Source organism: Electrophorus electricus, chromosome 25, assembly GCF_041902795.1.
Source record: "Electrophorus electricus isolate QZ-2024a chromosome 25, ASM4190279v1, whole genome shotgun sequence".
NCBI classification, from domain to species: Eukaryota; Metazoa; Chordata; class Actinopteri; order Gymnotiformes; family Gymnotidae; genus Electrophorus; species Electrophorus electricus.
Genome location: NC_137521.1, coordinates 1,995,847 through 2,010,697, shown reverse-complemented (window position 1 = coordinate 2,010,697; position 14,851 = coordinate 1,995,847). Strand labels below are relative to the sequence as shown.

At 41.4% G+C, this 14,851-nt stretch overlaps 2 protein-coding genes across 7 annotated transcripts; one reads left to right on the top strand and one right to left on the bottom strand.

The window, feature by feature from the left end:
• The first annotated feature begins 356 nt into the window (after positions 1–356).
• znf367 (zinc finger protein 367) lies at positions 357–4,702 on the top strand. 2 transcript variants are annotated; one of them, XM_026999724.3, is made up of 5 exons: positions 357–890; positions 2,247–2,397; positions 2,475–2,594; positions 2,839–2,974; positions 3,166–4,702. In XM_026999724.3, the coding sequence occupies exons 1-5, from the start codon at positions 648–650 to the stop codon at positions 3,419–3,421; spliced, it is 906 nt and encodes a 301-aa protein (XP_026855525.1). In that variant the 5' UTR covers positions 357–647; the 3' UTR covers positions 3,422–4,702. The 2 variants fall into 2 exon arrangements, with proteins under 2 accessions (XP_026855525.1, XP_081563748.1); XM_081707622.1 differs by lacking the exon at positions 2,475–2,594.
• Positions 4,703–5,982: 1,280 nt separating this feature from the next.
• Positions 5,983–14,440, bottom strand: slc35d2 (solute carrier family 35 member D2). Of its 5 annotated transcripts, XM_081707617.1 has the most exons (15): positions 12,935–14,151; positions 12,433–12,550; positions 11,790–12,299; positions 10,929–11,703; positions 10,330–10,363; positions 10,157–10,243; positions 9,994–10,061; positions 9,285–9,356; positions 8,727–8,795; positions 8,507–8,609; positions 8,126–8,218; positions 7,965–8,032; positions 7,793–7,871; positions 7,356–7,438; positions 5,983–7,247 (listed from the first exon to the last, which is right to left on the bottom strand). In XM_081707617.1, the coding sequence occupies exons 4-15, from the start codon at positions 11,108–11,110 to the stop codon at positions 7,103–7,105; spliced, it is 1,083 nt and encodes a 360-aa protein (XP_081563743.1). In that variant the 5' UTR covers positions 11,111–11,703; positions 11,790–12,299; positions 12,433–12,550; positions 12,935–14,151; the 3' UTR covers positions 5,983–7,102. The 5 variants fall into 5 exon arrangements, with proteins under 5 accessions (XP_081563743.1, XP_026855526.2, XP_081563746.1 ...); XM_026999725.3 differs by lacking the exon at positions 12,935–14,151 and adding an exon at positions 12,803–12,924 and having other exon boundaries at positions 10,929–12,299; XM_081707620.1 differs by lacking the exons at positions 10,929–11,703; positions 11,790–12,299; positions 12,433–12,550; positions 12,935–14,151 and adding an exon at positions 10,442–10,922.
• Between the last annotated feature and the right edge of the window lie 411 nt (positions 14,441–14,851).

Here is a 14,851-nt window from a genome sequence, read left to right as displayed (position 1 = left end):
TTTAAACGCAGCTTACCACAAAAACACGTGTAAACATGCACTGGGCGCGGGAGACGCTACATGCTCGGGTAACGGCCACGGCTATTGGCTCAGGAGCCTGCCAATCAGAAGCGGCGCCCTTTGAGGCGTTTAAAAACGCGTTGGTTGAAAAATCCTCGGACCAATCGGTGCAAAAAATTATTGTACGGATCCCTCCATTGGCTTAACGTGTCCCCCGGCTGCCCGCCCACGCCCGCGATAGGTCGGCTCTTACGCCTGTGGTACGCGGCCTTTAATATCCTCGCCGCTGATTCGCTAGAGCCGCTCGGGCGCGATTTCTAACGCGGGAAACGATGCAGGGTCGGGTCGCGGTAACGAGCGTGGCGACGAGCTCCGCGGAGACTACCTGCGTTTACCGACAAACGAGAAGGTTTTCCTTCATGGGAACGATTGTGTTTTGAAATGAGTACTTTTTTGCAAAATCAAACCAAATATTTGGGATCTCGGGCAAAGTGACTCGCCGGATAAAGAATTCTCTAGTTATCTGTCACTGGATCCTTTTCTTCGCACTTAGGCTGGTGTTCGTCAGCCTCTCCTGGAGGATTGGACTGACTTTTATATTATACGGACTTTTTTAAAAGCTTTTTTTCCCTTATTATTCTTTCACGATGGCTGACAGCAAACATCCTCAAGTCATTTTTTGTAACGACTCGCCAAAACGAGTTCTGGTCTCCGTTATTAAGACGACTCCGATAAAGCCCAAAGCCGCGGAGGCGGCGATGCCAACCAGCCCCGGCTTCAGCGACTTCATGGTCTATCCGTGGCGATGGGGAGAAAACGCGCACAACGTGACGCTCAGTCCGGGATCAGGGCCCGGGGCCGCCTCGGCTGCAGACACGGACCACCTAAAGGTAGGATGACTGAACGGGCGCTGGTAAGGAATGAGCGGCGAGCTCAATGTAAAGACAAAGAGAAACATGGGGAAACGTTGCGTCTTTATTTGTTAAGTAGCTAGTCATGGCACGGTGGGTTAGTGGGGTTGCGTACGACCCGGTGATTGAAGTATTATCCTGTTGGGGGTGGGCGGGGGAACTGAAATGGACGTTGAAACGAAAACCTAAAACGCCCGCGATTAGGCTGGGACGTGGATTTTAAACTCCACTTCCTACTGTAGCAGCTGTCTTATGAAGTGACGTCAGCCTTGCGCGCCAAAAAGCACATTGTCATTCGAAAAATAACCTTTACAAGCAAAGACGTCAGATGAGTACATGAGGTTAGAGAAATAGCCGTTACAAGCCGTCGGATGAGTACATGAGGTTAGAGGGATAGCCTTTACAAGCCGTCGGATGAGTACATGAGGTTAGAGGGATAGCCGTTACAAGCCGTCGGATGAGTACATGAGGTTAGAGGGATAGCCGTTACAAGCCGTCGGATGAGTACATGAGGTTAGAGGGATAGCCGTTACAAGCCGTCGGATGAGTACATGAGGTTAGAGGGATAGCCGTTACAAGCCGTCGGATGAGTACATGAGGTTAGAGGGATAGCCTTTACAAGCCGTCGGATGAGTACATGAGGTTAGAGGGATAGCCTTTACAAGCCGTCGGATGAGTACATGAGGTTAGAGGGATAGCCTTTACAAGCCGTCGGATGAGTACATGAGGTTAGAGGGATAGCCGTTACAAGCCGTCGGATGAGTACATGAGGTTAGAGGGATAGCCTTTATAAGCCGTCGGATGAGTACATGAGGTTAGAGGGATAGCCGTTACAAGCCGTCGGATGAGTACATGAGGTTAGAGGGATAGCCGTTACAAGCCGTCGGATGAGTACATGAGGTTAGAGGGATAGCCTTTACAAGCCGTCGGATGAGTACATGAGGTTAGAGGGATAGCCGTCGGATGAGTACATGAGGTTGGAGGGATAGCCGTCACAAGCCGTCGGATGAGTACATGAGGTTGGAGGGATAGCCGTTACAAGCCGTCGGATGAGTACATGAGGTTGGAGAGATAGCCTTTATAAGCCGTCGGACGAGTACATGAGGTTAGAGGGATAGTCTGTACGAGGTTAGGGAGCATCTTAAATGTGCGGCGTTCTACACATCTCCTTTTTCTTGCCGTATTCTAGTGATATTTCTTTAATTGTGTAAAACGTTGATTGGCTAGCTGCAGGTAAATAAAATTTTCTTTTGCTTTATGTTAATGTTTTAAAGACATGCATACAGGTGAAACACAACTTTTCAGTGTTTTGTCACTTCATTTTATGTGATGTAGGACGGGATCCGGCGTGGCCGCCCTCGCGCGGATACCGTCCGAGAGCTTATCAGTGAGGGTGAGAACTCCACCAGCCGCATCCGCTGCAATATCTGCAATCGGGTTTTTCCCAGGGAGAAGTCCCTGCAGGCTCACAAACGGACACACACGGGTAGGTCCCACTCTGCCCAACCGCCCCGACCTGCCACAAGAAAGCAGCAAAACGAGTCGTGCTTGTGTCTGTCTCAGGTGAGCGGCCTTACTTGTGTGATTACCCAGACTGCGGGAAAGCCTTCGTCCAGAGCGGCCAACTAAAAACTCATCAGCGCCTACATACCGGAGAGAAGCCTTTTGTTTGTTCGGAGAAAGGTGAGGAGAAAAGTGACAGCTATTTAAAACATGTCTGGTGCATTGCCAACAAATTTCAGCCGGCGTGAGGAATCAAGAACCACCGCTGCTTTCTTAGTTATTACCAGCATACTACTGATTAAACGGATTCTCCGAAACTAAGTTCAGCTTCGCTTCTGAATGGATATATCCAGTCATACCGTTTTCAGAACAGCGTAGCTGAACCAGCAACACGGACGGTTTTCTCCTTCTCTCTTCCTCTTAGGCTGCGGTAGCCGATTTACTCACGCTAACCGACACTGCCCCAAGCACCCATATGCCAGGCTGAAGAGGGAGGAGCCCACAGAGCCGGGGACATCCCACGGGGCCGACAACAAGGCCGTGGCTGAGTGGTTGGCAAAGTAAGGAGGCGTAAGCATAAACGATAACGCGACCGGCTCGGGTTTCCCCGGCCAAGGGCCGTAGGACCGGGCTGCGGAAAGCACCGTAGTTTTGTCCATGCTAGAGTGTCGTTTTGATTGCGGCACCTAAAGGCGCGCTCGCTCACTGCTTCGCTGATCGGTCGGTTGACCGAGTGACGGTGTATTTTCAGATACTGGCAGACGAGGGAGCAGCGAGCCCCTGCCCCTAATAAAGGAAAAGCCCCGAACAAGGTCGCCATGGAGGACCAGGAGCAGCAGGACCCCATGGACTTCCTGCCCTCCGATGAGGGGGAAGAGGAGGAGCCGGAGGAAGGAAAGGGCAGCAGCGGGGGCGGAGCTGCCCGGCGACGCCTCCAGGAACAGAGGGAGCGCCTTCATGGAGCGCTGGCTCTCATCGAGCTGGCCAACAACGTGTCGCCCGCGTAAACTAGACACTAGGGTTGCATTATTCTGGGTTCTGTCCAGTGTGAAGCAAAATATTACAAACAAGCTCTCGTAACCTCTTTCTAAATGTAGTGGTTTATCGGGAATTTCAGCGCTCCTGGTGAATGGTTGACATTACCAGCCATTTTTACCCACATATGCAACCCTAGGATTTCCTGCCCACTAATGCACCTGTGGGATCGGCATAAGCTAAAAGCACCTTATTTTTTCCCTCCTATTTTTAACTTTAGGCTGCTACCTTAGTAGATATCTTTATATGAAGAATGTTTGTTTGGGGTTTTTTTGTTTGTTTGTTTTTTGTTTTTTTGTTTGTTTTTTGTTTGTTTTTTTTGCTTATCAAAGACGATCATTTTGTTTTTGGGTTTTGTGCACTTTTTGTGGTAATGCATTGTTTTTTTTGTTTGGTTTTTTTTGTGTTTTTTTGTTTGGTTTTTTGTTTGTTTGTTTTTGTTTGTTTAGGATGGAGTTTGTGTGTGAAATCGTGAGCATGTTGACAACATAGGTGGACATGGGTGCGTGTGTGTGTGTGTGTGTGTGTGTGCTTGTGATACAGGGTGCATTCAGACACTGCATTCATTGTTTGGTGGTGGAATACGCAGTCCAGTCAAGATGAAACCAGAATAGGCTCAGTGCATTTGCTTATGAAGGGAAGGCCAGAGATAACAAACCACAGGAAAGGCTACACTCTTTTTGCTTTGCTCCTATATATGTTCCAACTGAGGTTTTACAGTAGTGTTATTTAGTACAGCTAGACCTGCTTCAATGCTTCACTGCAGTGTCAATTCTTATTTATGTTAACACAGCTATAGTTTTTAAATCTTCCACTTATTGCTTCGAGGTTTGAATCTACATAGTAACATTAACTAACTCAAGCTCTGAACCATAGAAAGCCCCACATACTTTCAGCAGACAATATAACAATATATTAGTTTATAGCAAGTTGCGCTTCATGGTCACTTGCCCTAGTAAAGCACTTATGGAGTTAATGTTCATTTACTGTTACTTCTACATTAGCAATTTGAAAGTGGGATCTTTGTTAATGGTTATAGCATCTTCAAGTATAGCAGAATGGGATTACAAATGTTCTCACTTTAAACCCAGAGATAGCACTTGTTTGGGAATAAACAATGACATTTTAGTGCTTTCTCAGTTGTACTAGAGGTGGCAAATTCACAGCATGTAACACTACGTTAAGGGTTGCTTCTCCCAAATCCTTTGTCAATTGACTTTTTTTTTTTTTTTTCAGTTTTTCTACCCAAAAACCAGATTTCTTTCCAGATTCCTTTTATAGAATTGGACGGTTAGTACAGTGAATGTTGGCATATTGCATAAACTTGGTTGCAATTGTTCTAATCAACAAATGAAAAGTGGCCTCATCTGGTGAAAATGTATAACTGGAAAATGTGTATTTACTGTTGAACGTCCAATGAGAAACAAATTACACCTACTTGTATTTTATATTTGCGCATCCTTCCTTATTGCCTTTGTTTTTGAGACAACAGAATGTAAATCAGGTTAATCTGGAAAGTTTGCTGTGTGGAAAGAACATTGTAAATTCCTAGAGCAGGCATTTTCCCATAGTTAATCCTTAGTGTTAGTACTGCTGGTTTTCATTAAATACCATAAATGACTGAATGCACAAGCGTTTTGGTACTCACATTTTATAAATCTAAAAAAAAAATTGCTCTAACATTGTCTTTCTTAAATATACTATGCACACTTAAGTGGTCTACAACCATTAAATGTTAAAGGAAACAAGGTATATGTGATTATCATACTCACAGTTTATCCGAGTCTTAATTAAGATATTGAAACCTTTTGCTTTAGCTTAGACGGAAATGTTTATTAAAGAATTCTGTCCCAAGAACAGACAGACCGAGAGAAAATATATATATTAAAATATATATTGGTTACATTTCTGTACCAACTAAATGTAATGGTGGGTGCAAAAGGCTTAATATAATCACAAAATATTCACTTTAGTCTATATTAAAGTCATAGTCAAGTATTTTTAACAGATTTCCAAAGATGCATTCAGACCTCTAAACCTCATAATGGTCTGACCTACTCCTGCCCACTCCTTCGATCTTCCTGTTGAGAAACTGCATGATCAATGCCACATCTAGAAACAACTTTAAACCTTTTGTTAGCTTCCTGATGCATGGAATAATGCAAAAAAACAGCTGACCAAGAAAATAAACAGCAGTAGCCAGTTACTTGTGGTCCTGTAAAAAAGGAGGCACTACATAAAAAGTACTGTAATTATTACATGGTTTATCTGGCATGGATATTCAGTACATACACTCAAATGAAAGCTGATTATTTTAACTTATGCAAGAACCATGTGTACAACCATGTTCTTGTTTGTTCAAACAATTTCTTGTAGTGTCACTAAGGGTGTTGACAGTGTCTTGCTCAAAATCACTTGTGTATAATAATACTTAGGTTTCAAATTTAATGGAGAATAATTGTAGTTAAATGGAGTAAAAATGCATCATTATTCACTCTTCATATTAGTAAAGAGGTACCATAAAGCATGGAGAAGCTCTATCCTGCTAATATTTTTTCATGTATACTGACTTGGAACATTTAATAAACCAAATTTTTCTAATACACATTGCAGAAGATTTTGTTCACACAGACACTCTTGTTTTTTGATTGGGTAACCATGTCATGTTTGAAGACTATTTGTATAAAGTTCAGCACGGCTGATCTTGCCACACCACAACTCTCAAGCTTTTGCTACACTACCATCAAATGGCACATTCCACAGAGACTGTATGGGAAATTTTTTGAGGCATAGGCATGCTAGAATTGTGCAAATGTACTGGTAGACACAAGTTATAAGTGGTTCAGACATGTACAAACCACATACAGCAGTTCTTCAGAGATAAACACCGTATGAAGTAATGGTTTGTGTCTAATGAAACAGCTTGAGTTTTAATATATCGTTAGAAAGCTCATTTTCACAGTTGTCAGATCCAGTCTGACCAATGGCATGAAATATTACAATCCAGATGAATCTAACAACATTTAAGGGGATGGATACTTCTGCAAGGCAATGTATAAATTAAGCTGGACGTAGTCATGTTGCGATTATCCTGTGCAAAATCCTGACAGGAGCCCTGCTAAGGCTTGGCACTGTGATACATGGCCACACTGCCCACTGAGGGTATATACAGTGATAAATTTGCCTTCTTTTAAAATTAATTTGTCATTTAGCAGTTCAGGTGTTATTAACAGACTGTCCAGGGTACGTCCTTCGGTTGCAGTGGCTGATAGGTGACGTCACATGTTGCCCTTCTTAAGAAAAGTTCGGTTTTAGCCTATACAGTGATTTAACAAATTACATTTTTGGACAAAAACTACAGAGTACTTAGCCTTAATATATTAATTCTCAAAATCTCATTCACCTGCAATTTTGTAGGACCAAAGCAGTTTATATTGCTCTTTTACAACTACTCGGTGAACTTATGGGCATTTGTTGACTCTAACAAGGCATTGTTGTATGAACTGACCTTAAGATAAATGTACAAATAAGAATTCTTGCTTGGAGCCCATTTTCTCATTTCAAATACGACGTGCTAGAGTATGCAGCCAAACGTCCATGACTGTGGCCTCAGTGACAGCTATACGGTCTCCAGCGGTAGACGCAATAGGAGGTTACTGGATCTCAGCTTTAGCTCTAGCTAGGTCATCTCCTACCACAGGAGCCCCCAGTTTGGTCTCCTCTTGGTTCACGGCTCGTGAAGAAGGACTCTTTCTGGTGTTGAACGTCAGGTACGAGTACAACAATCCACCAGATATGCTGAAGGGTTGTGGGGGAGAAGATAAAAAACCAAACAATAGAAAAAGTGAAAACTTAAAATACGCAGTAATATCTGGATTTTATAGTGTTTAAATGAAGGAGTCTTACCAGATGTTTAGCCCGACAAAGTTTGGCCATGAGAATAGATAATCTCCTCCAATGAACATGCCAATGTAGGCTACAGCAACATTCTATAGAAAGCAATGATAATTAATAAAATAGTTGGTACTGACCCAAACCTGGGAAGCAAATAAGCAAATGTTGACTCCTTAACAAATCTTTCTATTGCACGACAAATTTGGGAATACAAGTGTTAGCACAAATGCACCTCTTCAGAAGCCCAAAATGCCTGAAATCATTCAGAAATGCACAGCTCAAACTCAAACCCATTCTTGTCTTAAAAGGTTTCTATGAATAATATCGTTTCCTGTAACTAGCATACAGAGGTGGGAAGGGAGGTTGTCTGGGTTAGTGTCTGTAAAAAAAAAAAAAATTCAAAAAGTGTAGGAAGATTAAAGAAAAAATGCGGGAAAAAATAAGCTAACCTTAATGGCCCCAATAACTGTAGTGGTTAGGGCACTGTTGTAATAACTGCACAGAATAATGGAGTACATCAGAATGAACCTGTGACAACAAAAAGCAAACAATTAAGTGATTATGGGACTTGATTTTCTACACGATTTCATTTATAAAACATCAAAGTGAGACGTGCCTTACCCCATGACACAAGACATCAGAAAATATAAAACGAAGCTCAGTGACAGCCATCCTTCAAAGGCAACGGCCTACAAGGAAAACATACTGAATGCAGTGTTTCATTTTATGACACTAACTCTTGGACAGTTATTTATGAACTGCTTATTCATGTGATCATTCACCTTTTCTAAATCTCCAGTAAAGGCACTTGCCAAAATAGTTGGTATAATGATGATGAACGCGTTGTAGAACAGAACTCCATACTTGCCCAGGCCCTTTTCAGAACATCACCACAGAAAAACAAAACAAAACAACGCCATGTTTTTTGCATGGTGAAAAGTCCCTAGGGAGTAGGTTATTATCACAACCGAAACAGTCGGTTTCATTTGCTGTACAGCAATGTTGCGTGTTTTATATAGAAATAAAGTTTTTTACAGTGTTTGTCATCATTTTTGCACAACACTAAAATGATTTACAAACATCGGAGTTATAGCAAAAGATGCTGTGGAGAAACAAGGACTATAATTGTAGCTCTTAAATGGCGAGTCATATTAGGCGCATACCTCGACTCCCAGTTTCTTCTTTGTGTACACACCACTAGCAGCTGTGAATACATCGTTGAGTAGAACAAAAGCATATCCCTCTGCATCAAACGCGAGGTCAGAGCTATGTCAGTCAAGCCAAAAATAGACAATTATGTTTCTCATTATGCTTCTGAGATGAGATACATGGTTAGCATGATAATCTGTGAATATTTAATGCCACCACCATGGATTACTATACCTTGCAGCGATTACAGCCCCGAACAAAATGGCCAATACACTGAACACCAGCTGAGGTGAAAATGCCTTTCTGAAAGATTAACCTTTAGTTCAGTTGATATATATAGCCTACAGGCTTAAAAAAAAAAAAAAAAAAAACAGTTCTTGACAGATTCTTGTTCAAAGATAAAAGGCTAAAATGCAACAAAGTAAACATTTTTCAAGGTTCTTAGCAGTCTAAGTAGCTATGACAGTCAATGCAAACACAGAAATGAGAAAGAATTTCCTGAAGCTTTGTTAAAAGCTTGACAGTAGTAAAAAGGCTTCACATCCACCACCAGAAGGCTAAATGTTTGCAGCAGTTCATAGCAGTCCAAAGAAACAGAAATAACTTTCAAAGTTCTGGTCTCCCTTTTACAGCAATACATGCAATAACAGTTCCAACATTGTTGGTTTGGAGAACAGCTTCACGACTAGAAGAACTGTTCCTTGATGTTTTGCTTAAAGAACTGGAATTGAAATGGTTCTGATAGACTTTCACCGGTTCTACCCGGAGAAAAAAAAAGAACGCGACACGTACCTTAATATTTTTGACTCCATAATCATTGTGAGTAGGATAGAGAACTTTCGGAGCACAGTGAACATGGGTAAGCTGTAAAATACAGAGGTACATGTGTGTCAATTCTAGGTAAACAGAAGCAAAAACAAGACATCATCCTCTGAAGGAAAGCTGCTATACCACACATGTATGTGACCGTGTTAAAATGACTTTGGTCATCTTTTAGATAACATTTAAGTTAACAAAAGTAGGTAATCACATGACCCCTTACCTAACAAATGATATTTTCTCACCCGAATGAAAGAGTTATGCCTGACTTCAGAGGCTGAGCAGAATACCTCAATCTTTGACCAATCTATCACTCTGCTTGACAGAAATGTTAAACCTCTCCATCGTCCCACTAACTTCTCTTACTGCATTCTTTAACAAAACACATCTCCACGTAGTGGCATACAGAGAGAGCACTTTAGCGCCAAAGAGATCAGGATGTCATTTAAAGCGTACATCTGACACCAAAGAGAGTTCCCCTGAAACACTTTGAGAGAGTAACAATGGTGAAAATATATGATCTATGAGCATCTTTGGCCAGTTTTTCAATTTATTCTCGTGACTGGATAAAAGCCTGAAATCTTGAAATTTGACTGGCTGTTTATATGGTGTGTGTCCATGCAATGGTTTATGTTTATATTTCATGTTTATGTCAATGGTTTCTTACATGCAAAATATATACCTTAATTTCTTTGTGCCTCCAAGACCTGTTACATGATTTCCCACATAGAGTAATGGCAAAGGGAAAATCTGTGGGAAGTAACACGGTAGTACAAAATCAGTTATTTTAAGACCCAAAGGGAAACAGCTGTTATGTGTAATAATATATATATATAAACATTAACCTTTCTGGGTAAGTTTCTGTCAAAGTCCTGAAAAGTCACTGCTTTGCATATTTTGGCTAAATAGAGAATGATGATTGTGAATGCCATCTGGGGAAGAAAAGTAATATTTAAATGACTAGCACTAGTTTGAACCATTTAGAGAATTCATAACCAAAAGTGCAATCAAAACTGACCTGTCCAATTCCAAGGAACATGTATGAGGGAAATCTATATAAAGACAATACTGTTAATATTTAACCCTCATCACCCTATTTATTGGATGTATTTATCATTGTCATATAGCACCTGGCCTATGTACAATTAGACACTTTTTAAGGACTCCATGCGCAGTTTATGTTAGCCATCTTCCAACTCTTCATGATCAGTCCATTTCTGACCAGGGAGCCTCTGCTGACTGACTCTCAACTCAGGCACACAATCACACAGGTGTCACAGGTACACAGTCACACAGGTAACACAGTCACCCAGATGACTCAGGACTTGGGCAAACACAGGGCAAACAACAGACTACACCGCAACATACCGTAGGTCTGGGCTACCCAATACAGTGGTTAGTGGGTAGCGTTAGACGAGGCAGACCTTTCTAATAAATGAGTAGTGTCAAAATGAACATGGAACAAAGCATCAGTGGATGAATATGTACACAACAATCTTTGGCGAAAGTCTAATCCGATAACCTAATGCTTACATATATATTAGGCTAGAAAAGAGGAACGTCTCTTCTGCGGAAGCGATAGCCCGCCCTTGACCGGGGCAGAAGTAAGAGACTTACCGGTAGTTCGTTAAAACGGTCTTGTTCACCACGATGATAAGAAAGGAGCTGAGAGCGTAGAAAGCGGCGGAAAGGAACTTCACAAAGTGTCCGTTTCTCGAAGCGGGAGTAAGTGAAAAACAAGGCGACGGCGGCGACGGAGACGACGACGGCAGACAAGTAAGAGAAGAGGCTTTGGACATTTCTCCTGGTGGCTTATTACTTAAGCTCTCACTTGTCAACCTAATTTTGCCGTGCAGAGTGAAACATTTCGCAAATACCGCACTACTGAAAAGTACCGCAATCCATTCTCTATGTACCTACTCTAAAACTATTTCAAAAGCTTTTCCGACGGTAAACCCCGGTACAGGTGAGCTTTGCCGGCCAGGCAGTGAACTAGGTTGACACACTGAGGGATCCAGCATCCAGCCACTAGATGGCAGCCTAGTGCCTTTTCAAATGTACAAGTCTTTTAGTGTGCTGACTTAGGAAGATCCAGATATGTAAAATACCCATTACAGACATCGGTTACCGAAATTAAATAAAAGCTAAAAATGATAAATAAAGAGATGATACTGAAAATAATCCTCCAGTTTAATAAAAAAACGCGTTTGGTCTAATGAACAAAACCAACGGCCTTAAGTCACATAGTGTCCATTTATATTAATATTGCTTTTAAAAATATACAGATAACAAAGTCAGTATACAATGTGTGGAAAGGTTGACTTTAAAGCATTGACAAAAGTAATAACATGACCTGACCTGTTCTTGCTCTTCTTCTATAATTACCTCATTTCTGTTTGGGGAAAGTAGGTTTTAAGAACATACAATGCCTATTACACACTACTATGTAGAATTTAACGGTGGCTTGTCCAGTATTACCTGTTCTAATAACAGAAGACAGACGTTACATGAGCAGCTCCTTTCATTTTATTTTTATTCATTTAAAATATATATTTTATTGTTGTTTTTTGTTTGTTTGTTTTTAGTTATGTACAAAATCTTAGTCTGTGAGGTCTTGCCTGACATGTACTAAGTAAGACTTAAAAGTAAGACTTAAAGGCAATTATCAGAAGCTTAATTTATATAACGACCTTTAACAACCATCGGTGAGGCATCAAATTAAAATCAGAGTAGTTTTTATGAAAATTCATTAAGACAGGAATTAAAGTATATGCTGTGCAGTAGAAAACATTACATGCACAGAGCACCCCATTTAACAGCAAAAATTAATCTGATAGTATGCGGAAGGGATGCGTCACATTACATTATAACTGCTTTTGTTTTTGGGTGGGGTTTCTGCCCCGTCTGGATATTTTCTTTCTATGTATCTGGTCCAAAGCATATTGAAACTTAGGATCTATGCAGTATTTCTTGCTTCTCAAATATAGTCTGGAAAAGGAGCAAAAAAGGGAATATTATTACAAACTGCATCTGGGGAATCAGATCAACTTAAAGAAAAGAAAACAAGGTTGTGATTTTAAAGGTAACAAAAAATTGATCATATGAGAAATCCCGCACTCACATCACTGCTGGAATATCGCAGGCTCCTTTATCTGTTTGAATCTGATATCTTCCACGGGATCTTAGTATGTAGCGAGGAACGTACTTGGACGTTTTCACACAGCAATGTGGCATGTATCCTATTAGGAAACATGATTCACCATCACCGTGGCAATTAGCATTCTAGTCTCCCCTGTGACACCACATGTAAGCAAGTAACCAGGTATAAAGCATGAAGCAGTGCCATCTTTTGAGAACTCGGATTGATTTATAATGTTAATTTATTGTGTAATGCCTTTGGGCAAGGCATATCAAGATCAGTGATCAGTTAGTAAAGTGGACGGCAACACACTTCCACTGAAAGCAGTTTCACAGAGCACTCATTTAATTACCTTGAATACCCTTTGTGAAAAATACCCAGTTAGCAGCATAAAAGATTCAGAAATCCTTCAAGACCGAGTACACTGACAAAAAAGTAATATCGCAACAAATATCAGCAATACGTTGTTTTTCCCTTTCCTTACCCTGAGTGGCAGGAAAGATGATGGCACACACGAGAAGAAGTGCCAGAGCGGCAGCTCTGAGCTCCATGACGACGATGAGAACGAAAGCGTGCAGACGCAGATAAAACCACTATTATATACGCACCTGCACACCTGGTAATGCCCCATGTGTTGGCCCCTGTCTTGTCGAAGCGTATTACAAGCACAGTAGACAGCTGTGAATTAGTAGCAAAATATGTTGGAAGGCTCTCCCCAAGAAAGGTACTGAAAGCATGTATTTGCAAGTTTGTACTAAACATTTCTTAAATAAAGGAAGTGGCTCAAAATGTTTGCTCTACCATGAGTGTAAATGTATTTATTGTATTTAATATGTTTAAAGGCTGAGATATATGACATCACTGGCAATGTGAAAAAAGCATGTTATAATGCTATAGTAATTAATCAGAGAACTGCATATTAATTACAACAACATAAGACAGCTCTGTACCTCTGTGGGTGAAAAATACTAGAGGGGGTTTGGTAACTTCTGGATCAGGGCTACCTTTCAGGGATATTCAGGGCTATCATTAAGTGGGGATATACTAGGCAATAATGAAGCCTTAAGGTAGTTCATTACCTTAAAATAATCACTTATTATTGTTAATATTTCTGTTCTGGTTCCAGTAGTGTTATTTAGGTGATTAGAGTTCTACAGCACTTCATTAGCTTTAAAATGGAGGCTGCTTATGGCCAACATCTCTCTCAAAGGAGACTTAGGCAGAAAGTGTACTTCTTTTAGTTTAGATGTGTCAGTAGGATCAGAAACAAAAGACTGAAAATCAAACACCACTTCATGGGAACTGATAATGGTAGTGTATATTTGTTGATTTAGTTGAGAGTATTTAAAACTTTTGGATCTGCATGACTGAATGTGAAAAACTACTTTTAGGAATTTCTGCATCAGGCTTGACAACAATATGTAATTATATGATTACTCAATATTCAGTGTTTTACACCAGGTTTTAAACAAATAAAGCAATCAGGAGCATGGGTGTAATAGGTGAATCAGTGCAGTGATAGTCAAGCAGCAACTGGTATTAACTCATGCATGATTACTTTTATAAAGGAGACAGCCGTGGCAGCGATTCAATGTCAACAGCAGTTAGTCTTGTTTTGGGAGTGATGAGTGGCATTCAATGAGAAAGAACCACAAGTCAAATACCAAAGAAAGCAGTTAGAGAAGAGTAAGGGGTGCACCAGAAAAATACTGCAGAGAGCATACACTTACTGATGATGACATAATTAAGAGTTCTTTATGGGTTCAGAAGCGCCTTCTCATCATCACGGAGAGGGACGTGAGCAGAGTGTTTAAAAGGGTGAATACCAGGAAGGTGGTGGGACCAGACGGTATCTGCGGGAGGGTCCTCAAAGCCTGCGCAGATCAGCTAGCCCCGGTATTCACCGACATCTTCAATCTCTCCCTGATGCTCGGGATCGTCCCGTCCAGCTTCAAGCGATCCACCATCGTCCCCGTCCCGAAGAAACCTCGACCCTCCGGCCTCGATGACTGCCGCCCTGTCGCCCTCACATCGGTCGTGATGAAGTGCTTTGAAAAGCTAGTCAGAGACTTCATCACATCTTCACTGCCAGCCTCCATGGACCCACTGCAGTTTGCATACCGCCACAACCGCTCCACTGATGATGCAATTGCACATCTGCTCCACACCACACTGACCCACTTTGACAAAGGGAGGGGTAATTATGTTAAAATGCTGTTTGTCGACTACAGTTCAGCATTTAACACTATCATTCCCTCCCTACTCACTACTAAGTTGGGAGATCTAGGACTGCATACATCCCTCTGCGACTGGATCTCCAACTTCCTAACAGACAGACCACAATCAGTACGGGTGGGCAACTGTGCCTCATCCACCCTCACCCTCAGCACTGGAGCTCCTC